Below are 25,201 nucleotides of genomic sequence, written 5' to 3' on the forward strand. Positions count from 1 at the left end.
GAGGCAGGAGAGCAAGTAGGTGATCACCTGAGCACAAGGGGAACATGATCCTTTCTGTGAGTGGTTGGGGTAAAGACAGGACAAGCAGTTGGTCTCAGGGAGAGGTCTTATCCTCTTAGTTCGGTCACGTCTGATGAAAAAAAAAGTGCTCAAAGAAACCTTAAAGGTGAAGCCCCTAGGCATGATTCTGGCCAGTTCGTCCTGGAATCACCTTTCTGGGCTCTCAGCAGGGCAGACGGGCACTTCCCCCATGTGCAGTGAGCTGGGAAGCGGCCTCCCTGGTGAGGCCGGGCCTAGCACCTTCACAACTGTGGGGTACTCGGAACGTTTACGGATGGTCACTCCTTCGCATCTGTGCTCACGTTCCCTTCAACATTGTTCCCGAAGGTGCTCAGGTGCAGGCCCAGCTGGGACCTCTGGGGAGAGGCAGAGACCGTTTGGTGACAAGGACCCAGGGGTTGGGGCGGGAGAGGCGGCGGGAGGAGGCAGCCTCAGGTAGAGGCCAGCCCTGGCCTGGGAGGCCGGCTGCGGGCTGGCTGGCGTCGGGCGGAGCCGGGGTCGCAGGGACGGCAGCAGCAGGTGGGGGGGCCCGGGTCAGGCGGAGGCTGGCCCGCACCCGCCCCTGCCGCGCGGGGTGCTCCTCTGCGTCATCACGGGGCCTCTCCAGCTCTGCTCCCCGGCTCCAGGCAGACTCCGCGCCGGTCTCTGCCTCCTGGAGTCATCCGTGAGCATCCCGATGTCGTCCTTGTGTGTCTCCCTCTTGAGAGTGCTGGCCGTCAGCAGCGCCGAGACGCTTCGGGGTCCGGGGCGTCGGTCCGGCCTGCCTGTCTGCCTGTCCACCTGCCGGCGGTGGGACTTGGCCAGCTGGGCTCGCTCCGATGTGGTCCTCAGTGGTCACCAGCCCCCGGCCCCCGCCCCCTTCCCTCCTGCCCTGTGCCTCTTCTGCAGTGTGCTGCGCTTCTCCCAGCTCCACTTCCTGGAGTTCCGTCTTTTCTTCATCTCTGAGGCTCGGTTTTCAGTGCCCTTCCTGCCTCTCTCGCTCTCATCAGCGGCTTCCTCGGCTTCCTCCAGCTTTTGCAGGGCAGTGGCCAGGCGCGCCAGGCACGGCCCAGCTCCTCCTCTCCCGGCTGGATTCTGCGGTTCAGGGAGGCCACCCGAGCCTCAGCCTTTCCTTCCACTTCCCCGCCGCAGGTGCCCGGCCCTGTCCCTGGTGTCACGGGCTTGCTGCTGCGGTCCCTGGATCTCGCGCTGCACCCCCTCCATGGTGGTGATCCCCGCCTTGGTGTCCACCCAGCTCTTGCTCGCACTCGGCTTCCTGCCTCCTTGGCATGGAGCTGCAGCTGCTTCTCCTACAATTATACTTCCAATCCTGATCTCTGGGCTTTAATTTCCTCATAAAAGCTGGCGTGTCCGTTGGATGTCCTAGGGTCCTGCATTCATCATATCCCCAGTTGAATTAATTGTTTTTTCCTTGAGGGTGTCACTATTTTCTTTTTGGAAGCTTAAAACTTTTGGAGTCGACCCCAAATTGTCCTGCCCATTCCTACATCCTCTTAACTGCTTGGATAGGTTCTATATCCGTTAACGCTTGAGTTTTTTTTTTTTTCATGTGGGATCCCTCCTCCCTTCCATTGTCACAGCCATAGTTCAGACTTCCGGCACCTATTTCTTGGACTCTTAACAATGTCCTGCTTCCTGGCTCTTCTTATGATCCCTTCTTCACACCGAAGCCAGAAGTATCTCCTTGAAATGCAAGCAAAGTCACATCCTTCTGTTCCCTGCAAAGCTTCAGTGACTGCCTCTCCTGTCTTAATAAAGTCTCAGATCTAAACCATCTTTTTAGCCTAATTTCACTTCACTTCCATCTGCATAATCTGTATTTCCTATATATTGGACTTTTTTGTTGTTCTTTACGCATAGCATGTGGTTTTCTATGCTGTTCCTATCTTAGAGTGCTCTGTCCTCCTACTTTCCCCGTTTTCCGTGCCGCCCCTCTTCACCTCCTCCTTACCTATTTAGTTCTCAATTCAGCATCATTTCATTATGTCCTGAGAGTGATTTTGCTCTGGTTCCCTCATTAGATCACAGACTCCTTGGGGACGGGGCAGTACCTTATTCATCTTTGATCTTTCATCCTTCTGGATTGTGGTTTTACCTAGAAAGGAATCAATACATGAACTGAATTAATTTATGTTGCCTCGTACTTTAACAAATGCCTTTTACTACTAACAGCTAACAAATTATTTATTACTGTGTATTAATGGAGATCCCACCAGGCATAGTAGGAGACTAAGGAGTTAGGGGATCATGATGTCCTTGAAGAGGTGGTAATCCAATTGAATGGCTAAGGTAGGGATCTTCCTTACACATGGCAGATACCCAATATTTGTTGGTTAAAGGACTGTTGAGTGAAATATGGGATGGTTTTAGGTGAACGATGCCCTTTGCTACAAGGGAGAACCTGATGGAGAAGTGAAAGGCTCACTGGACTAGGAGGAAGATCTACCCAAGCTTCAGTTTGCTCATCTGTAAAATCAGAATGACAGGGGAAAGCTCCCTCATGTAAGCTTTTGGGGACGATTTAATGAGATAGTATATGTAAAGTGTTAGACACAGTGCAAGGCATGTGGTCAGTCCCCATTAAATGTCGGTTGCTGCGGTGGCACTTCTGAGCATTGTGGAGAACAGCATTCAGGGTGGTGCTGCTGTCGTCCTCGTCGTCTTCTTCTTTTTCTCCTCCCCCCTCCTCCCTCTCCTCCTTCTCCTCTCTCCTTCCCTCTCCTCCTCCCTCCCCCTCCTTCTTTTATTTTAGAGAGAGGCAGCGGGGAGGCAGAGGGAGAGAGAGAGAGACTCAAGAAGACTCCCTGCTGAGTGCAGAGCCCGATGTGGGGCTCAATCCCATGACCCTGAGATCATGACCTGAGTGGAAATCAAGAGTCAGATGCCCAACCAACTGCACCACCGGATGCCCCAGGATGCTGTCTTCTTTTTTCATGAGGAGCAGTTATAAACAAACCCTGGCTTTTCTTTATAAAACTGCTTTTGAAAATTTACTTCTAAGTATTTTTGAACTAATTTTATTGTACAAATAGTGTATACTCATTTTAGAAATCTTGGAAAACATAAACAGAAAAAACATTATGTATAATCCTGCATGGATCAACACTTAACATTTCAGTGTAGTTTTTTTGGTATTGTTTTCTATTATTTTTAAATTGGATTTATTTTTAAACTGAATTTATTTTATAAATATAGTTTTGCATCCTGGTTTTGCACATAACAAAATTTTTTTTAGGAGCCTTTTTTTTTTTAAAGATTTTATTTACTTTTTCATGAGAGACACAGACAGAGGCAGAGACACAGGCAGAGGGAGAAGCAGGCTCCATGCAGGGAGCCCGACGTGGGACTCGATCCCGGGTCCCCAGGATCACGGCCGGGGCTGAAGGTGGCGCTAAACCGTTGAGCCACCCGGGTGTTCCAACAGAAATTTTCCATATTATTGCAAACTCTTTGTAAATCTCATTGTTAATGATTGTGTAAGTTTGCACTGTTACTGTACCGTAGCTTTTCTATTACTTCATAATTGGATCTACAGATATGATATGATTCTTTCTAATTATTTATTAAGTCTTTATTCTTAAGATAATTTCTCCTTTGGGGTGTTTTATTGAGATCTCTAGAGATACTTAAATATTTTCTAGGTAGTGCTTTAAGTGGATGGTGGTATAATGAGCTAGTGGCTTAACATAATTGCCTTTCACCTGGAAGAACATGTGTACATACTTGGAAAGAACAAGGAAAAATATTTAATCTCCTGGTGTACTCGAATGATTGCTTATCAGAGTCTCTGACCTGCCACTATGTAAATCAAGTGAGAAACGAGAACGGAGTTACGCGGGTAGGAGGCAGCTGCTCATGGCAGGTTTATCGACGTCCATCAGCAGTCTGTTAAGGAAGGGCTTGTTTTCTTGGTATGTGACAGGGCTTATTCACTATCTGCTGTTTGGACAGGTCGTTAATCTTTATCGTGGTGACACATGAGACCGTTTTGACCTTTGTAGTTGGACCATTATTCTGCATGGATGTATATGCAGAATGAAGAAAAGCTAAGTTGGTTTTTCTTGCTTTGTAAGATGCTCACCTTGCTGGACATGTTGGATTGGCTGTTTCAAGATATCTGTATTTTCCTCTATATTTTCACGTAATGGGGCAGTGTGGGTGGGTAGTATGACAAAATGGAAAAAACGAAGAGTTTGAACTTATCTGAGTTTGAATGTAATTTAGCCACTTACTGATCGAGCCCAGGAAATCATATGGCCTTCTGAAGCCTCAGATCCCCTCTCTGTGAAATGGGCACAGTGATGCCCAAGGAAGTCACTCCATATGGTGGAAAGAGCACTGGGTTTCAGAAGCCTAGGCTCAGAGACCCAGCCTTGCTCATGAGCTGTGTGAGCTTAGAAATGAGGTATCCCGTCGTGGATCCTGCAGTGGGGTGGTGATAGCATTTCACTGTTGGGTAAGTGTTAGTATCTAACCCTGCGGCAGTGCAGGTGGCTGTCCCTGACAGAGCCTGGCTCTTCCGCAGACTGCCTGGACGCAGTCTGCACACTACTCCTGGCTTGGGGGCTGGCGCCACCTTCTCAGTTCTTGCCAGTTCGTGAATGGTTGCCTTTGGGTTCCCCTGCCTGCCAGAGTCTCCTTCAATGGGGACACGTGCCACTGACCCCCCAGGAGTGACGATGGCTTTCATTCTGTGTCCTCGTTGGGCTCTGTGCCACATTCATCCCCATTTCTCTTCTTGCACAAACACTCATCTTTTGGCTTCTTGAGTCTCAGCCCGAACATTTAGCATTGTTTCTTTTCAAACTCATTTTCTGCTTCTTCCTTTTCTCCCTGCCCTTGACCTCTGTGTTTCCCAGAATGTTGTGCACAGGCCCTCCAGTCTTCTGTTGGCACCCACACACTCTGTTCTCTGGTGATTGTCATGGCGCTCGGGACCCTACTTCTTCCTGTGCACTTGCCTTGTCCCTATCCAGCCATCTTGGGTCTCTTTGTCCTTCTGGGCAGCTCCTCCATACTTCAGACTTGGTGTGTCTGAAGCTCTGTGTTGGGGTGTTGTGGTCACTGGCTTGCATCTCCCATACCACATGGCGTCTCTGCGGTGCCCCCAGCCCTGAGGCCCCTGCTCTTCCTGCTCTTGGCCCCGCCACCCCACCAGCACCCATATCTGCTTGCTTGGCCAAGTCTCTTCGTTCCTAAATAGTGGGGAGACTAGTTGGACTGTGGCGCCCTTGCTCACGGCCACCCAGCTGTGTGTCCAGCGGCCCGTGCCACACCTGGCATGCACTAATATCATCATTACGGTTTTCATTGATTTGTTTAATCATGGTAAGATACACATAACATAAAATTTACCATTTTAACTATTTTAAATGTATAGTTCCATGGCACTGTGTATGTGACACTGTCGTGCAGTCACCACCACCACTATCTGTTTCCAGGATTCTCTTTCTCCTCTCAAATAGGAGCTCTGTGCCATTAAACACTAACTCTCATCCTGCACCCCCAGCCCCGGTAACTCTGCTCCACTCTGTCTGCATGAACGGGACAGCTCTGGGGTCCTCCTAGGAGTCGGACCATGCAGTAGTTGTCCCTCTGTGATGGGCTTACCTCACTGAGCACATGCCCTCAAGGCTCATCTCTGTTGTGGCAGGGTCAGGATGGCCTTCCTTTTTTTAAGGCTAGATGATATTCCCTTTTATATATAGACCACATTTTGTTTATTTGTTCATGGATGGACACTTGTCAGTGAGGACTTGCACTTTCTAAGAAACCATGTCCTTTCAACACGGGCTCTATCACTGATAAAGATGACCTTTCATCTTTATCTTTTCTATTTGTTTGTTTTCAGTTATTTAAAAATGAGGTGGGCAAAAGGGGCCTGCTTATTGGGAACCCCCAAGAAATCTCAGCATTATAATGTTGAAAGATAAATAATACTATTCTTAGGAAAGCAGTTCCAAGTGAACTTGGTTTTTATTTCTGTAACTGGAGGCATCAGAATTGATTCTAAAAGTGTAATTTCAAATAGTATCAGGCCACACCTCTAAAACTCTCTATTCTTTTATTTTCTTCTTTCTTAGTTTTTTTTTTCATATTTGGAAGAAAAAATGTACTTTATTCTTTTCCTATTTAGACTATCATAACTGACCTATTGCTAAAATGGTTGTCTCAGATTATTACTTAGAAGGAACACAAATAGCTAAACTGTGAAATCATAATGTGCTGGTTTTATGCCAGTGTCTGCTCCTGAAATGGCAAATGGCCTGTGGTTCTTTTTACGGTCAAAAGTTTGGGTGATCATACTTTCTGCTTCTATAAGAAATAATATAGTTAGGTGACAATTAGGCTTTCTTTACAGATGTTCTTCTTGCGTGATTTCTTTAATTTCTGGGACAATGAATAACTCTCGAGGGCATTTGGTGCTCTAGCTTGACTGCCATAGTGTTGGGTGTTCTGATCAAAGTTGGACAAAATTTATAGTGATGTTAGGGGCTGAATGGATGTGTTCCCCTCCTAAGTCATATGTCGAAGCCCTAACCCCCAGTGTGATTTAGAGGTAAGGGCCTTGGGAGGTGATCACGTATACACTGGGTCTAAAGGGTAGGACCCTCATTGGTGGGATTAATGCCCTAGAAGGATAGGAAGAGACACGAGACCTCTTTCTCTCTGTGCACACGTGCAGAGGAAGGCCGTGTGAGGGCACAGTGGGAAGGCACATGCTGCAGACCAGGACGTGGGCTCTCACCAGGGGCTTCCCAGCTCCAGAACTGTGGGGAACATGGATTGATGGTTTAAATCACCCAGCTTATGGTATTTTTGTTATGGCAACCAGAGCAGAGTAAGGCAGTTGATTTTTAGTGAAATAAATTAAGGAGTCATCACTTCCCTTTGACCAAACCATATGCTTATGAGAATGTCTGGGTCTATCACAAGCTTCATTCCAGCTTGGCATGTGGAACACAGGTTGGTACCACTGTGACCTCGAGCTCTTCTGTTTGTGTTGTCCTGACACCGAGTTTTGGTGGTCGAGCCTGATCTATGTGGGGGGCAGGAAGCCGCTGTCATCTCGAATTGGAATCCCAACTCTGTTCCTCTCTTGAACAAATCATTTTATCTTTCCAGACTCTTTAAATATTTTTGCTGTGAGACATTTTCAAACATAAAGGTAGAAAGAATAATAAAATGAATTCCTGTACACCAATCACCAGCCAATGGTTAGTAAGATCTTTATACATTTACTTCATCTCTTGCTTTCTTTATTTGCTGAATTATTTTAAAGAAACCCTAAGACATCATTTCATTTCATACCTTTGTTCTTTGGTATGCGTTGCTAAAAAAAGGACATTTTCTCATATGACCATAATGTTAATATTACACTTGAAAATTAATGGTTATTTTGGTGGCATTTCATATCAGTTCACAGTCACATTGCCCAGATTGTCACCGAGCTGTTTATCACCTTCAAAAGGGGGATAATGATGCCGCCCTCTCCCCCTTTTTGGCAGGAATTTTGTGAGAGATGATTGCATCCTATTTGGATAAAATATATTGAAGTTCTGCTATATACCATATCTCTTGCCTTATAGATTCTGTAGTCTGAGAACGTACTACGATGTTTGGTACATGGTAAGTGCTCAGAACATGTAATTGTGGACAATGATCACACATATTTAGGTAGCTCTGAGTTTGTCCTGAAACAGCACTGGTCCCTGCTAATGGCAGGAAGGACAAACTACATAGACCCCGCCACCTCTTTCCTCTCCCCGCAGCTCTTTCTTGTCTCTGAGCATCTCTACTTTCCTTCCCTGGACAGGAGCCTTCCTTGTCTGCCTGGCAAACCTGCGTTCATCCTCCTCTGCCAGCAGTGAGGTCCCCGCACCAAACGTCACAGAGAGGGGACACACATGTGAGGCGCGTGTGAAATATTTGGCAGTTGGTGCCCTGCAAAGCCAGGGTCTCGTCCCCACTGCAGCCAGAGGCAGTTACAGCTTTGCTGTCTTCCTCCGGAGCCCGTCTGCTGCCTGCACCCGTCACCCCTTCTGAGGTTAACCGTCTTAGCTTGTTCCCTCTCACACGTGCCGTAGGCAGCTTCTCTGCCAGGTTTTCTTACATACATACAGCTTGTAATGCTGTCTTAGTGTTCCTTCTGTGTCCTTACTCTCCTCACCCCCCACTGGTGGGCCTCAGACATCAGATTTCTTCAGTAGCCATATGTGCTTATCCTTGTCATTTTTTCCCTATAATGTAGCAAAACCTCCAAGCACTGCACTCACGGCGTTTGCTTCTGGACTCCTGTGGCCCTCGACAAAGACCAAATGTTGTTTCTTCTTTATGAAGCCTTAGCAAAATCAGGTTTCCTACATGCTCGTCTCCCAGACTCTGATCCTGCTTTTGTGAAGTCATTTACGAGAAATTATGACGTTCTATTTTTGACACTGAAGTGGACACCTTATACGTCAAGCCCACAGCGCTTCCGTGGGAGGAGTCCAGCTCAGTGCCATGGGCATGCAGTGGATGTTCGATGCACGTTGAAGGCATGAATGCAGGGGTGAGTGAATTCAGGGCTGGTTGAAAAAACTGACAGGGAAGCAGTAACTTGATGAGTGAGGAAACTGTGACATAAGCAGTCGTTGAGTGGCGGAGCGCCTCAGACGCTGATTTCTGCCCTTGTTTGTGGAAGTAGAAGCACTTGCGACATTGTGCTTCCCCAGCCAAGGGGCACCTGGGGAAGGAGTGGCCCTGGTGAGGGTGATGGGTGGTACCCGGGGCATCGCTGCAGTTTCCGGAGGGTTAATAGGCAGACTGTCCTGACTGCAGGACACCTGTTGGTGACTCTGTGGCTGCTGCTCTGCCCTGTGAGGAGAGAGGATGTGTGTTCATCCTGTTCTTTTACTCTTTGAGAGAGAAAGCGCACGTACTTGAGTGAGCGGGGGAGGGACAAAGGGAGGGAGAGAATCTTAAGCAGACCTCATGCTCAGTGTGGAGCCTGACGCGGGGCTCGATCCCAGGACCCAGAGATCATGCCCTGAGCCAAATCAAGAGTCGGCTCTTCAACCGACTGAGCCACCCAGGCTCAAGCCTCCCTCTTTTATTTCACTCTTGAATAAAGAATGATTCTGTTCTGCCTTTTTGAGTAAGTAAGGTCAGCCAACCAACAAACACCTACATCCTTTAACACCTTCTGTCCTCTGAGCACTCTTAACAAGTTAAGGGGTAACAGAAAAGATGATAAGACTCTCTCCCTTTAAGGAACTTGTAGTCTAGTAAACTGTATTTTTAGCTGATAAACCTTAAAATTTAAAGGAAAAATAAGTTACTATTTTTCTAAAATTTTCTTTTTTCTAAGTTGACTCTTTTGTCATACCTAGAGAGACAATGAGAATCTAGTAGCGATGAGCACCCCCGGCCTCCAGATTCTGATCTCTGAACACTATTTTACACTAGAAGGATCCAGGGCTTCTTGAGAAATGGTTTGATTCCAGGTCTAGACTAAAAATGAGCTAGAAAGAGCAAGCTGTTGATGAATAATGGGGCCTTATCTAAAGGACACGACTCCCACTGGCTAAAAATAGGGTGTTTGAATATCAAAAAAGTGTAATGGCAATCAACTGAATACCAAATATGTAAAAATCTACCAATTTGTAATGATCCTAAATCCTATATAACACTCTGGTCATCACTGGAGATAGTTCTTTACTCCAGTAAATACATGGAAAACCTTGGGACGCCTGGGTGGCTCAGCGGTTGAACGTCTGCTTCAACTCAGGGCGTGATCCTGCAGTTCTGGGATTGAGTCCCGCAGTGGGCTCCTTGCGGGGAGCCTGCTTCTCCCTCTGCCTGTGTCTCTGCCTCTCTCTCTGTGTCTCTCATGAATAAGTAAATTAAATCTTAAAAAAAAAAAGTTACAGGGAAAGCCTCAACAGTTCACTAACACTCTTTATGGTATCATTTGTATTTCAGAGTAACCAACTGGTTGATGAGGAAAAAAACCCTTCCTTATAGACAAATTCTAGGTTTAAGGTACGGAGAAATTAAAGAATCACAGAGTCACCATTTTGTAATCCTTGATAAAATAACAACTCTGGGCAACAACATGGAGCAGATGCTCACGTCTGTGAGGAGAAAGGTCGGTGGGACCTTGCCAGTGGGTGGGCACACCAGCAATTGGACGTAAGCATCTTACTCTGGATCAGAAGCTCCAGAAGGCATAGACGCTCTGGATATGAGTGTGATGGGAAGGGTAAGAGCAGGAGAGTTTGCTGATAGTCGTCTCAGGAACTGAGGACATCCCCACATCTCCTCCCCGGGTCCTGGGGCAGGTGACCTTCCACCTCAGCAGGAGAATAGCATTTCAGCTGCTGGAGAATAAGGATAAGGTCAGTCTCACCGGAGCCACCTGGCACAGCTGGTGGGGAGGGCCCCGCTGACAGGGAGCACAATGGATATTGAGGTGTTCACCCACTGCCCTGACTTCTGCAGAGCCCTGGTGGCGCCTGCAGCAGGTTCCTCCCCCACGTGGAGAATGACCAGACCTGAAGGAGGAGTGGGGACACAGAGGCCAGGGGTTCCCTGGCCCAGCAGGAGGAGCCTGCAGCTGCTCAGCCTACCTCCTGGCTCTCCCGGCGTACCTTACTTTCTCTGTGGGAAAGCCAACCTGTAGCTAAGCCAAGGAACGTAGGAGCCTTGCAGGTGGAACTAAGCTTCACGAGAGATTCATTTCCATCTTCATTTTAGCAGAGCTTACTGAGAGGGCGTAATTCAACTTACTGAGGCACCTAGACCTGCATGTAACACTAGGCAGATTAGGTCATTTGCACGCTGTCGGCTGGAGCCCTTCAGGAGATTCACCATCTGTGCATTGAAGACGATTTCATTATTTAAAAAATTTTGTCCATATTGCAGATTAACATTACTGTGCCGTATGCAGAATTAATTCCGGTTGCTCTCCTGCCCTGGTGTTCCCCCGAGGATGACGCTCAGACACAGGAGATGCCTGTGGCAGCAGCTTCCCAGCGAAAATGTGTGTCCTCGCCTGGATATTTCTTATTTCCGGTCTCCAGTCTTCGAGGAGCACTGGCCTCGCTTCTCAGTCTTTGCCTGTTCTCTGGCAACCCTGTCACCTTTCTCTCAGGTCTCCCCATCTCACTGCACTCCACGTGCCCGCCTGCCAGTCACTGCTTTCCAGTGCTTTCCCTCTTTCCATCCCAGTTGGCTCAGAGAGGTTGAGTGACGTCAACCAGCTGTGCCTCCCACTGGAGGGACAAGCCATTCCTCTGAACGTGGGTCTGACTCTACTGCCCCAGGCCTCACTGGATGGGAGTGCTCCCGAGGTGTCCCTCTGAGGCCAAGGTGTCCCCCTGTCCTCAAGCCCTCCACCTTTCCCTGCAGTCCATGGCAGAGCAAACAGAGGCAGGTGGTGTGAGCTCCCTTCCCCCTCCACCCCCCCTTCCTGTTTTCCCTTTATTCTTCTGAAGGGACCAGGGAGGAGACCACAGGCGTCCCGCCAACACAAGGTCTTGAGAAGCCCTTTAAGTCGGGTGGTCTCAGCATTCCTGTTTGCGGGCAGGGCATCGTAATGCCCACCTTCCTGAGTAATTAGGCATTTTGAGGTGTGTAGCGTGCTCCAGAGCTCTTGAGCCCTGGAGTGCTACGAAGTCTGTGCGTGCGTCATGAGCGATAAGCATTCCCTGGATCTCTTTCCCTCTCTCCTAGGGAACGGATGGGGGATAGGGCACAGCAAAACAGTCAGATCTCACAAAGCTTTCTTTTTGTACCAAAATGTTGACTTGTAATTATTCCCTTAAATGTCTGCTATATAGATGGACTAAACTCCTTGGGGACAGGGCCTGGTGTTTTGCTTGTACCTCATAATTTCTGGAGAAATATTTGTCAGGTAATAAAATACACCGATTCTTCAGTCCTGTGTGCCTACGGACTTTCTTGGAATTTGGTAAGGATTTATTCTCTTGGGAAATGAAACCTTTGTATAAGACAATAACTTCCTTTTTTTCCGTGTCCCCAAAATGGAGCTGTTGCTAGTGATTATGTAGATAAAGTGGCAAGAACGTCTTTCTTTTTTGTCTCTTACGATCAATGCCCCTTTATTTGTCAGAAGATTGGACTCAATGGACTGTAATGGATTCGATTAAGAATTTTATTTTGCTCAACCTCCCTCCCAAAAAACCCCAGAGCCCCCTAAGTTTTGTTAATTAACCTTCTTTTAAAAATTTCTCTTCAGAAAAGAAAGATGTGACTCAAAGCCTAGAGAACTACACATGCAAATGTCCTGGGACGATGGAGCTCCTCACTCTTCCAGGTGGCCCTACCCTGCCTCCAGTGCCCTTCACCAAACTTCCCATTGTCAGGTAAGGTGGGCCTGTGGTTGTTCTCTATATATCTTTACAAGAATTTCCTTTTTTTTTTTTTAAAGAAAAGATTTTATTTATTTATTTGTAATACAAGTGGTGTGAGGGTGAGGGAGGGGCAGAGTGAGAGAGAATCTCCAGCAAGCTCTGCTCTCGGTGTGGAGCCTGACATGGGGCTTGATCTCACGACCCTGAGATTAGGGCCTGAGCCGAAACCAAGAGTCGGGAACTTAATGGACTGAGCCACCAGGCGCCCCAAGAGATTCTGTTTTGGATTGGCTAGGTACTGGTTCATTATCTCATGAAATCTCCACAGCAGTGCTGGGAAGTGTACCATTGTATAGATGAGAGACATTGTGTCATAGATGAGTGACATTGTGTCACTGCCATGATCAAGTGCCTGTCAGATGGCGGAGACAGATGCAAACCCTGGTGTGCCCTGTTCCAAAGCCCACATCATGACCTCTGCTGTGATGACCAGAGCCTGGCCTTGCCTCTTCTACTTAAAAGCGTCCAGTGGCTTCCTGTAGATTTAGATCTTAGGCCCCTGTAGTACAGGAATGGGTGTAGCTCCTTGTGTGTAGTGTGGTGCCTTCTCGAAGGCTCTACCTGCTCCAGGAGTCATCCTTCCTCCTCCCACTGTAATCCATGAAGGGCACGCTCATGCTTTCAGACTCATTACAGGCCCAATTTTTAGGAGGCTTTTCCTGATACTTTCTCCTGCTGTCCACCACCCGCCCTTGGTTAGAAGGGTCCTTGGATTCCCATAGCACTTGCTGCTTCCCTCTCTCATGGTATCTGCCACTGTGTCCAGTCCCACTTCATGGCTTGCAGGGTTTTAGAGAGTGAGGGCCTTTTGGCACATGCAAAGTGGATATTTAAAAAGGGTTTATAAGCTAATCCAATGAAATGGTTTCAGAATTTCTGAAAGATTTGTTTGAAGACTGAAAAGAAGCAGTGGAAATTTGACATTTTGCTGTTCATAGAAGTGCTGTAACTGTAGGATACCATGTGATGAAGATGTGACCATGTCTGAAACACTCCTGGCTTGGCTGTTTTTCCCCATCTTTTGTTCAGCATTACAATACAGCCAGGAGGGCCTACAGAGTCACGTGAACAAGCCACTCAACCTCCCTGGGCATCAGTTTGCTTAAGAAGTTTTAAAACCCATGGCATTAGGTTATTAGGAAAAGAACATGTAGAAGTCTGTGGTACAGCGCTTGATAAATGTGAATTTTCTTTCTCCTTGCATTTCCTTGGAGGCAGGGGTAGCACTGCCACATGAAATGGTTTTTTTGCCAGGGTGAGAATTATGTGCCCCTGAGAGGGAGGACAGAAAGGTCCTTAGGTACAGAAGTCCTTAGCAGGCTACCCTTAAATTTTAAGATGTCTTGATGGGCACTTGTGGAATAGTTCATCAGGCACAGTGGACAAGCTGCCCCATCCCAAAGCCTAGCACGTGTCTTGCTATTACTTGGAATTTCTCAGAGGATCCAGTGTGGAGGCCCCTGAGGGAGTGTGTGGTGGTTTTGTTTTGTACTCTGCTTCCTTGTGGCTGATATAAACTCAGGAAATCAGGGTCCATGTTGGGCCTTTCTGTGTGAAAGACATCAAATAGAATGTGTTTGATTTGGAATTAAGGACATGGTATGTATTTTTTAAAATTAAAGACTAGAAAAGCCTTTCTTAATAATTTGTCATCTTCATCATGACCTGGATCATTCTTAAGTTTAGGCAGCCTTGCATAATAGAACATCCTGAACCTAACAGAACTTTCTAGGATTTTGCTGCTGCGTCTGGATCCCCACTCTGTCAGGACCTCTGCCAATGGAGCTGGGTGGGTTGGTCCTGGCAGGTGGTTGGGGCTGAGGAGAAAGAGTCCTGTTCCCCACACAGAGACACCAGAAGAGGGACAAGCTGGGTTACAGAGGCAGCCTTGAATGGAAGTTAGAGACTTTGGGTTTATTTTTCACTAATGTATGACCTGGGTTCTGTGAGCCTTAGTTTTCTAATCTTTAAAATAGCCTTAAAAATGGTTCCTCATGAGGCTACTGGTTTAGTTTTAGCAGAGCTGATGCATATAAAAGTGTGGAGCACAGTGGCTGGTACATACTAAGTACTCAGTAAATCTCAGTTTTTGAGTTGGAAACATTTTACACCTACATTTTCATTATCATCATCATCATCATCATTATTTAGAGAGGGAGAAGGAGCATGCGTGTGCAAGTGGGGTGGGGAGAGGCAGAGGGAGAGAAAGGATCCCAAGCAGATTCCATGCTCAGCTCGAAGCCCAATTTGGGGCTCAGTCCCACCCTGAGGTCATGACCTGAGCTGCAGTCAAGAGTCAGGGACTCAACTGAGTGGGCCACCAGGTGCCTCAGTACACCTAAATTTTCAAACAGTGCATTGACTGAAAAAAATTTGGTGATGCTAACATTTTGATCCCTTAGCTGTCTGCAAACAATACAACAGATTGTGTAGAAGCATAATAACCTGACATTTGGGCAAATTCTATTAAATCTACAGTGACCAGATTTTTGGCCATGTATCTCTTTCACTGTGAAGGTCCGTGTGGCCTCTATCAGAGAGCCACCTCTGAACAGCTAGATGTGGTCCTGGACTATTTTTAAAAAATTGGTTTCGGGATCCCTGGGTGGCGCAGTGGTTTAGCGCCTGCCTTTGGCCCAGGGCGCGATCCTGGAGACCCGGGATCGAATCCCACGTCGGGCTCCCGGTGCATGGAGCCTGCTTCTCCCTCTGCCTGTGTCTCTGCCTCTCTCTCTCTCTCTCTCTCTCTCTCTCTCTCTCTGTGTGTGTGTGTATGACTATCATAAATAAATAAAAATTAAAAAAAAAAAAGAAAAAAAAATTGGTTTCATGTACTACCCACTATGTGTAAACATGCTCTGAATGGTTCTTGTTGTCTTTGAACTACAGAGATCAGCCCTGTTTGTCTCAGTGACTCACTTGTTTGTCACTCTTGCCTGATCTCATTAAAAACTAGAACTATAAACTGCATGTGATCAGATGTAGGAATCCTATGGATGGGTTCTTTATTCCATGGTAGCATTAGCACCACTGGCAAAGTGGAAGGAAATTCCTTTGGAAGATTTGGAAAGTCAGTGTTGGTGATGCCTTCTGGGTATGACTGGAGCCCTTACTCCTATTGAGGACTTTCCTAGTTTTAGACAGTGAAGCCATCTCCTCAGCTTCCAGGAAGATACCTGCGTGCTCTGTAGGCATGGGAGCATGACCTGGGCTCACCCAGAAATACCTTAAAGTAACATGATACAGGTTAACCAGAAAAGGAGCCCAAATACATCCCTGCCATAATTCTGTCCTAAAATTCAATTAATCAAATATTTATTGGGTGCCTGAGATGTGCTTGGTCCAATGGTGAACTGTGGGGCTTCAGTCTTGATCAAACTAGAGCCAAACTCACACCAAGTGGTCAAGCAAGAGGCTGCCAAACCCATATCCCGTTCCTGCTGCCCAGAATGAGCACATAGGAAGTCCCCTTAAAGCTAGAAGCTGTCTTATTCCTTCTAGAACTTTCCATAAACTGATAATATACACAAAAGCAAGTAACAATCATGTGGACTATTCACACACAGCAAGTTGAGAATTATTAAAGAAGAAATGATAATAAAGCTTAGATGCTATTTACAGTGAACCAGTAAGAATTTAACCTGGGGTGGGGCGGAGGGGGGTAGCTGGTTTCAGTGAGCTAACGTTGAACTCCTTCAGTCTGGCAAAGAGCTCTAGAGTTAATGAGGGTATTTTAATTGATAAGGACCAAACCCTTCAGTCAGAATGAGCTTTGAGTAGCTTTTGAGTGGCTGTGGCGCTTTTAAAACTTAAACTTTTTTGTTTTTGGTTAAAGATTTTATTTTAATTTTAAAGATTCACTTATTTATTTTTAGAGAGAGAACATGAGAGCAGGGGGAGGGGCAGAGGGAGAGAGAGAGAGAGAATCCTCAAGCAGACTCCTTTCTGAGCATGGGGCCGAATGCGGGGCTGTATCCCACAACCCTATATCATGACCGGAGCCGAAACCCAAAAGCTGGATACTCAACTGATTGAGCCACCCAGATACCCTAAAGATTTTATTTTTAAGTAATCTTTACACCCATTTTGGGGCTCAAACTCACAACTCCGAGACCAGGAATTGCATGCTCCACTGACTGAGCCAGTGAGGCATCCCTAAAACTTTTAAGTTAATTGTATTATTTGAGGAAAGATTATAGGTATTTAGTTAAAAAAAGGGCTTAGAAGGCCATGATGGTCAGGGCAGTTTTCTTGGTTAATAAGAGGACAGTCACCTCCCAGATCCCAGTCCAGGTTGTCCAGTATCTTCCCTCATACTCATGTGATTGCTGCACCATAACCTCCCAGACAGACCTCACACGAGAGCTTTGCAGGGACTATGAGAACCGTGTAGTCCACTTAGGGGTGAGAGCGGGGTGCTCACGTGTTACTGAGCTGGTCGTGTGTGTGCCCTTTCCAGCTGTGTCAGTTGTGCTCGGCCAAGTGTAGGGCACATGTGGCCATTTTAATCACTGCCCATCTGTGCTGGTTCTTAGATATGTTTCTGGTGTGAAGAAGGTAGATGGATTCAAAACGAAGTGAGAAAAGTTGAGCTGCTTTCCCCAGCACTCCTGTCACCAGGGTGTCTCAGATCAGGATCCCAGTCAGTGTTCTGCAGGGTCCTGCATGGTCCCCGTCAGCCAGAGTGAAATGAGCGCAGCCAGGCTTTGACATGGCAGTTTCCAAGTGGAATCTCTACATATAAGCCCTGTTTTGGACACTTTATTCCTGGAATTCTGCTTTCCTGGTATTGGATTCACACTAAATGTGGTGTTACCAGTTCTGCAGGGATTCATGCTAAGTGAACTATGTGTCCTTTAGGTCAAGTGTCTTGAGTGATTTTTCCCCCCTATACGATGCATTTTATAAAAAAGACATTAGATGCTAAGTTTTGAGTTATGGGTGAACACTGGCCGCTTGTTGGGTTACTTCTCTGGGCTGACCATGCCCCTTAGAATTCTTTCGCATGTTTCGTAAGTCTTTTATATGATTTGGAATTTCTGGATGAGTCCTATAGAATCACAGATGACATCTCATTTTTAGGTGTGACTGTGGCGTGTAGTAGAAATCAATTTGTGTTGCTAGAAAACAGAATCATTTTACACATGAATAAACTCTAAGGCTCAAATAGATTGTGCCTGGTCTAAGGCTCAGTAGCCTGCTCGCAGCAGGCTTGGGACCCAAGTTTAGTTTCTTTACTCCAGTCCAGATTTGGAGTCTTTGCACCAGTGCCTTTGCTGATTGTCTGTAAATAGGTGTTGCTTTAAGCAGGGGAAGAGAAAGGCTTTTGCAGCCTGCTCTGTGTGAGGCACTGTTATAGATGCTTTATTTATTTATTTATTTTTTATATATATATTTTTTATATAGATGCTTTACATTTATTAACTTGCTTCATCCTCAAAATGGCCTGCTACAGTTGGGTGTATCATTTCAGATACTCCTTCTTTGCTTGAGTCTGGAATCAATAGAAATAAAGACTTGTTTCAGATATACGGAAGATCCAGTGAACAGCATGGCTCAGGTCTGTCCAGTGTCTAGCAGCGCTGGGTGACTGTATGCCTCTTTCAGAGGGCCAGACCCCTTTTAGCCGCATGGACAGCGTAGCAGGGTGTGCCCCTTGCGGGCAGGTGGGCCCCCACAGAAGGGGCTGAGCATTGCACACCCTGGTTCTCCTTCCAAATTGACCCCCTCCCTTAGGAGGAGTGAGGGAGGGGCACAGTGAGGTAAGGACTGTCCCTCTGCAGATGTCCCTTCCCATGGAAGCATGGAACTAGGGAAAGGAGATGTCTTCTTCCCCTGTGGCATTATCAGGTAGCTGTTATTTTTCCCATTTTATAGGTGGAAGTATTGAGGTGCAGGAGATGAAGTAGTCTGTGCTAGTTGTATAGGGGGTAGGTCCTTCAGACTGTAGTCATGGTCTGTGTATTTTTTTTTTTTTTTAAGATTTATTTATTTATTTATTCATGATAGACATAGAGAGAGAGAGAGAGAGAGAGAGAGAGAGGCAGAGACACAGGAGGAGGGAGAAGCAGGCTCCATGCCGGGAGCCCGATGTGGGACTCGATCCTGGGACTCCAGGATCGCGCCCTGGGCCAAAGGCAGGCGCTAAACCGCCGAGCCACCCAGGGATCCCTCATGTTCTGTGTATTACCCAAATTTGCTTCTCAGGGGCACACTGAGAATTGCCTGCAGGGGAGCACCTCTGGGCACAGTGTGTGTTAGTCAGCTTTACGGTTTGCTCATCTTAGATCCAGGGCAGTGTGCAGGTGTTTTTTGAATGCTTGCAAATGGCTAGGGTTGCAACTATTAGTAATGAGCTGCTTAGGCTTGAGCTTATAACTTTAAATGATTCGGAAGCTGAGTTAGAAATTCAGAAACTTTTGTAGGTGTCTGGGTGGCTCAGTCAACTGAGTGTCTGTCTCTTGATTTTAGCCTTGGTCATAATCTCAGGGTTGTGAGATCCAGCCCCATGTCAGGCTCCATACTCAGCAGGGAGTCTGGGATTTCTCTCTCTCTCTCTCTCTCTGCCCCTCCTCCTGCTTGAGTGTTCTCTCTCTCTCTCTCTCTCAAGTAAATGAATAAATCTTAAAAAAAAAAAATTCTAAGGGAGCCTGGGTGGCTCAGTCCACTGTATGTCTGCCTTCAGCTCAGGTCATGATCCTGGGGTCCTGGGATTGAGCCTGGTGTCAGGCTCCCTGCTTAGTGGGGAGTCTGGTTCTTCCTCTCTCCCTACCCTACTCATGCTCTCTCTCTCTAATAAATAAAATCTTAAAAAAATAAAAATAAAAAATAATCGACTTTTGGGAGTTTATTCATTGAATATTTACTGAGGTGATTATTAAATAATTGCACCAGGCACTGGATGCCCAGGTGCCCCTGTCCTGGAGAGCTCACAGCTAAGTTGAAATGGAGAAGAAATTGTAAGTGATTCTGATCCTGTATGAATAAAGTGTAGTGGAGGGGTGCATGCAAAGACAAGGGAGTCAGAGCAGGTGTACAAGATACAGCCCTTGGCTTTGAGGACTTTGGTTTGTAAGCACTGTTTGCGTTCATTGTGGGAAATGGATGAGAGTTGGGTGTAGCCGTGACTGTTCAAGGAGGGGATGTGGGGAGTTGTGAGTGGCTGCTGAGTGCCATAGGGACGTGTGTGCATAGGGACAGGATTGCACTATGTATCGGAGATTCTTTTCAGCTGAGAAAGCAGTGATTTTATGAACTCTATAAGGGAGTCTTTGTACGTCAATATAGGCTAGCCTGTGGTGTGGAAGGAATACTAACCCTGAAATATGAGAAAGATTAACACTTTCAACAAGGGTTTATGTCTCACATGAAGTTTGATGCAAGTCGGGCAGTTTTCCAGAGCAGTGATCCAGTGTCTGTCTCTGCCCCACCTTGCCAATATCTGGCCTCCAGGATCGTTCTGTGGTGGAGGGGAGAGAGCTGGAGGCTGGTGCTGCTTCAGAGTGCTTTGTCTCGTGCCAGGGTAACATCCCGTTGTGTGTATGAACCTTAAAGATGCTGAGCATCACTCACCATCGGGGAGATGCACAAGGAAACCACAGTGAGCTACCTGCTCACACCTGTTACAGTGGCTGTCATCAGGGAGATGAAAGGAGGTGGGGAAGGGGACCTCGTGCACTGCTGGTGGGAGTGCAGATCAGTCTGGCCACCATGGAGTTTCCTCAGGACATTAACAGTAGACCTACCCTATGACCCACTAATCCTAACTCTTGGGTATGTATCCAAAGGGAATGAAAACAGGGTCTTGAGGAGATGTCTACACCCCCGTGTTTATCACAGCATCATGCAAGATGGCCAAGACGTGGAAAGAACCCAAATGCCCATCATCAGATGAATGGATAAACATGCATAGAAAAGGGGCACCTGGCTGTTGGTGGAGCATGTGACTCTTGATCTCTGGGTTGTGAGTTCAAGCCCCACCTTGGATGTAGCAGTTACTTAAAAAAAAAAAAAAAGAAAGAAAGAAAAGAAAAAATCTTTTAAAAAAGTGAAAAAAAGCATCCTAAAGGGGCTGATAGGAAAATAAAATGAAAAACAAACAAAGGGCTCAGTCCCAGGGGGACATGCATGACTCCCTCCCAACCCACTGGCCTTACCTTCCTGTGAGGAGGCTATAGACACAGAGGGCAAGAGTGCTGGCAGGGTCACCACTGGGCTACTTGGTGTCCCCACCTCGGGACATTCCAGATCCTAACCCTATTTGCCTAGGTGATCATGGGAAGGGGTCACAGATGCTGTGGTTTAAGAGTGTACTGTCTCCTGCTGTCACCAGCTTCCAGCCATGCAATTTGGGCAATTTATTGTCCCTCTGTGTCAGTTTCCTGATTGATGATGTGAGGCAATAGTCATAGAAGCCAAGCTAGGAAGGAGGTTGGGATGTTTCATTGAAATGATACATGTGAAGTAGTGAGCAGGGGCCTGGGCGTACTCAGGTTGTACAGATTGGTAGATCCCAAATAAAGGGGAGCTGGCCAATCGGAGCATGAGTGGTGATGGGTGCACCCCTACAGCTAGGAGAGCAGTTTAAGGGACAGGCTGTGCTGGTGGGGAGTCAGCCTTTCTCTTCAGTGAAGCAGATGGTGCTGTTAACCTCTGTACGGGGACCTGTCGGCCCTTACAGTCAGGTGCTGCTGTCCTGTGCCTGAGGGCGAGCCCACCCCCAGGGATGCAGGCAGCGACAGAAGAGAACCTGCCTTGCTGAGTGGTAGGTACTGAAGCCTTGACTTGAACCCTCACGATAGTTTGTGAGGGAGGACCCTGTGTGCATTCTGGAGGTGAGGAACCTGAGCGTAGGAAAAGGCAGGGCGCTCGTCCACAGGCGTACAGCTGAAGCAGTGCAGGCCAGATCTCGGCCCGCTCCTTGTGGCCGCCGCAGCTGGTGGGGGGGAGCAGCTGCTGCCCGGGGTGGGCCTGAGTGACCAGGTGCAGTGATTTGCTGCTTTGTCCTGCTGAACGGGAGTGCTTTTCCCTCTGCTGTGGGATTTACTGTTTTTCTGACACATGGTATTTCATAGTATTTATGCTGAAACCACGCTAACAAGGCAGTTGAAGTATTTTTGTTCCATTTGAAACAATAGGCGAGTGAAGCTGTTGAACCTTCCTGCCAGCCTCCGGCCACAGAAGATGAAAAGCTTGCTGGGTCAGAACGTGTCGACCAAGAGCCCCTTCATCTACTCACCAATTATTGCACACAACCGTGGAGAAGAGCGCAACAAGAAAATAGGTAGGCCCGTTCATCCTGGCTTTGCCTGGCCACCAGTGGCTGGTCTAGGTTCCCCTTTGTTCACGCGTGTGAACAAAGGCTCCATCTCATTTTATCCAGTTTGCTGCCATTGTCACAACTTTGACCCTATATCTGATTTTTTTTAAATTGATTTCATCGAAGGTGAGTTCTGCGGAAGTTCTAGAAACCAGAAGACCTCTGTTACCTAGACTGAAGCAGACAAGAAGACAGTGGTCATTGGAGCCCAGCATGGCTTCGGGATCATCCGGGATGAGACTTGACTGGGGCATAGGGACAGTGCATTGTGTTCTCTGTTGCACACTGGCAGCCCTGGCTTTGTGTGCGTGCGAGCTGGAGATCCGGTGGTTCAGCAGGGCCACGTGCAGCTATGTTTTGGGGTCGAGCAGGAGCCAGCACTCATTCTTGAGAATCTGTAGCATACTTTTCTGTGTGCCGAGCTCCCTGCTGGGTCCCAGCCCTGCCTGCTGCCTACCTCCCTCTCCGTGGACCCAGGGCTTGTGTGCTACCCTCTCTGTCCCTCCCGAGGCCTGGCCCAGAAGCAGGCCTCGTTCTCTGCCAGCTCCTCCTTCCTTGCCTGACATTTTGAGATAATGTGCTGATCATTGCCAGACATGAGCCTATGTGTCATAGTGTTGAAGTGAAAGGGAGAGGCCTGTCCCTGGTGGGTACTTGCCGATTCTCTCTTAGGAGTTTCAATACGAGATCCGAGGAGCTTTTGTCTCTGCTTTTGAAATGCAGTGCTTTCTCCTCCTTCTGTTTTATTTTTGCTTGTAATCTCTGCAGCCTGAATGCAGCAGAAAGGCGGCCTGACTTCACAAGGCCTTTCTTCCCAGGAAATAGGTGTCCTTCCACACTTGCAGTACCACCCACCCCACAACTTGGACCGTGGCCCTCCGTGACCTGGCCTGCCATGCAGCACTCTGCCTGCCTCTCTGTTCTCCTGCCTCTCTTACCGACCCCTGCCCCCCAGACCCAGGTGCCTGGCTCCTTGCTGGTCTTTGAACAAAGCAGTGTTGGTGCGGTCCCAGGGCTTGGTGCTGCCTCTGCTGTCTGCCCGGGCTCACTCCCCACATCTCCAGAGGGGTCTTCTCTGATCCCTGCACTCACAGGGCTCTCCCTTCCAGGACTCTATGCCTTCGAGACTGAGTTCTCTTCCATGTTCATCCATTTCTCTTTCCCTTCCCTCTGTTTACTCACTGCTGTACCAACAGCTGCTAGAAGAGTGTTGTACAGAAGGAATGGGGTAGATATTATGACCCCCATTTTACAGAAAGGGATGCTGAGATTCAGGGAATTCAAACAAAATTTTTAATTACTATTTTTAGATTATTTATTTATTTATTTATTTATTTATTTATTTATTGAAATAGAGAGCAAGCAAGTGAGTGCACGTGCAAGCACAAACAGAAGGAGCAGTAGTCAGAGGGAGAGGGAGAAGCATACTCCCCAAGAAGCAGGGAGCCTGACCCAGGGCTTGATCCCAGGAGTCCGGGATCATGACTTGAGCTGAAGGCAGATGCTTAACTGACTGAACCACCCAGGTGCCCTGAGATTCAGGGAGTTCAAATGACTTGGTGAAGAACTCAGAGCATGCCTTGGCTCATGATGCATTTCGTGCTTGCTGGCTGGTATCATGGGGTTCAAGGTCAGAGGGACAGTGTGAGCCTTACGCACATCACGTGGTCTCAGTGAAAAGTTCTTACATTAACGCCAGCACTAGAATTCCTTAGCATCTGGAAGGATCTCATAATTAGCCTTATTCACAATTAGTAGGTTATCTGAACACCTTGAAAATACAGTGTTTCCTAAGAGAGGAGTTTGTTCCAAAGACAGAGGGCATAACAGGTAGGAGTACTATGCAGACCCTGTGCTCTCCTGGAATGGCAAACATTTCTTTATTTGAGGGTTTCATAGTTCAGCTCATTTAGTTTCCCTAGTGTTTTTAGAGGAAGTATGGTTTTCTCCAGTGCACAGAGTGAAACATAGCACATGGTCCCTGCCCTCCACAGGTTTTCCGGGTCAGTGTAGTCTGGCAGACAGGGCAGAAACAGGAGAAGTGGCATGTGAAGATGAGATGCAGGGCAGGTTGCCTAACAGTGTAGAACTGTCACCAGCAGGGCCTGCTGGCTTACCTGCTGAGCTTGGACGAACAGCAGGCACTGGACCAGCTGGGAGCGGGGGCGCCTCCAACCTGGGAAGGCACCCTGGGGGCTCGCTTGATGGTGATGTTGTCTCTTGAGGAGCACGATGTGGCTTGTGGGGGCTCTGGTTCTTCATTATGTAAAACAAGAAAATAAAGGAAGAAATACAGAATAATGTCCTTGAAAAATACCACCAGATTGTAAATTCTGAGATGTTTCTGAAATTAGGAGCCCCAAGTATGTAGTATACTATAGTATACTACACTATAGTCTGTGTGTGTGTGTATGTGTGTGTGCATATGCGCATGTGCATGTGTCTCCTTTGGTTCAGCCATCAGTAAACCCCCATCGAGTTTCTCCCATGTGCTGGGCATGTGGCAGCCCTCGCCCTGTGGTTCTAATGGTGACAAGGCAGTCATGGTCACTGCCCTCATGAAGTGTTGGTAGAGTTGGAGGGAAGTATTAAGTAGTAATTTCAAGCAGTAGTAAGTATAAGGAAGTGGACCAATACATAAAATAATGACTAGTTTTAGTTAGTGCCATTAAATAAAGATTGGCTGAAGTGGAGAAAAATATCCTCTTACGTGGTATGGAATCCTCGCCTTTCCTTGGCTTTAAATATATCTTACATATTTAAAATGATGAGATTTTGAGTTTTCTCTGACAGTGTTGGAATGGTTTCCGTCTGCGTCTGGGAAATGATTTTGCTCGTTTGCTCTTGCATCCGTCACGCAGGCACGGATTCCTACTGCTGTGTGTCAGGCGTTGTAAGGGGTACGAAAGCCAGTCCACACAGATGTTGACCAGCAGCCCATACTGCTGCTCGGTCCCATGCCCACTGTCCTCACGGTGCTGCTTGGGCTAAAAGCCTGAAAATGACATTTTCCCTGACTCCTTGCCAGCCAGATGCTATGGGGTGAAGGTTCAGGAAGGCAGGGGCCCCCTGGTGGGGATGGCAGCCGTCGAGGCCTCGGCTGGGGGGGCCGTGGCAGCGGCTCCACGTCCGTGGTCCACCAGTGGCCAGCATCTGATAAGGGGCCGGTAACGGCCAGTGAGTGTTCATTAACGTGAATGAGCGACCAGAGCCGCAAGTGTCTCCTGGCCGTTAGGGGAGGAGGCCCGACTAAGTAGGCATTTGTGGTGAAAGTTTGTCTTTCACGTTCTGGTTTCAGGCTGTTGATTTTGAGATGGCTCGACCTCACCACCCCCAGCCTGGGCCTGTGTGGGTGCAGCTCCAACCGCCCCCCGCCAATCCCACTAAAGCCAGTCCTGCCTCTTTA

At 47.5% G+C, this 25,201-nt stretch overlaps 1 protein-coding gene across 5 annotated transcripts in view; it reads left to right on the forward strand.

Annotated features, from left to right (window-relative positions):
* Positions 1 to 25,201, forward strand: part of TRAPPC9 (trafficking protein particle complex subunit 9) — a 541,977-nt gene that overhangs the window by 88,815 nt on the left and 427,961 nt on the right. For all 5 annotated transcript variants that reach the window (XM_041769344.1, XM_041769347.1, XM_041769345.1 and 2 more), the window contains 2 exons: positions 12,302 to 12,428; positions 21,614 to 21,759. In XM_041769344.1, the coding sequence (XP_041625278.1) occupies positions 12,302 to 12,428; positions 21,614 to 21,759 (273 nt within the window). The remainder of the gene's footprint in view (positions 1 to 12,301; positions 12,429 to 21,613; positions 21,760 to 25,201) is intronic.

Source organism: Vulpes lagopus, chromosome 9 (genome assembly GCF_018345385.1).
Source record: "Vulpes lagopus strain Blue_001 chromosome 9, ASM1834538v1, whole genome shotgun sequence".
Taxonomy (NCBI): Eukaryota; Metazoa; Chordata; class Mammalia; order Carnivora; family Canidae; genus Vulpes; species Vulpes lagopus.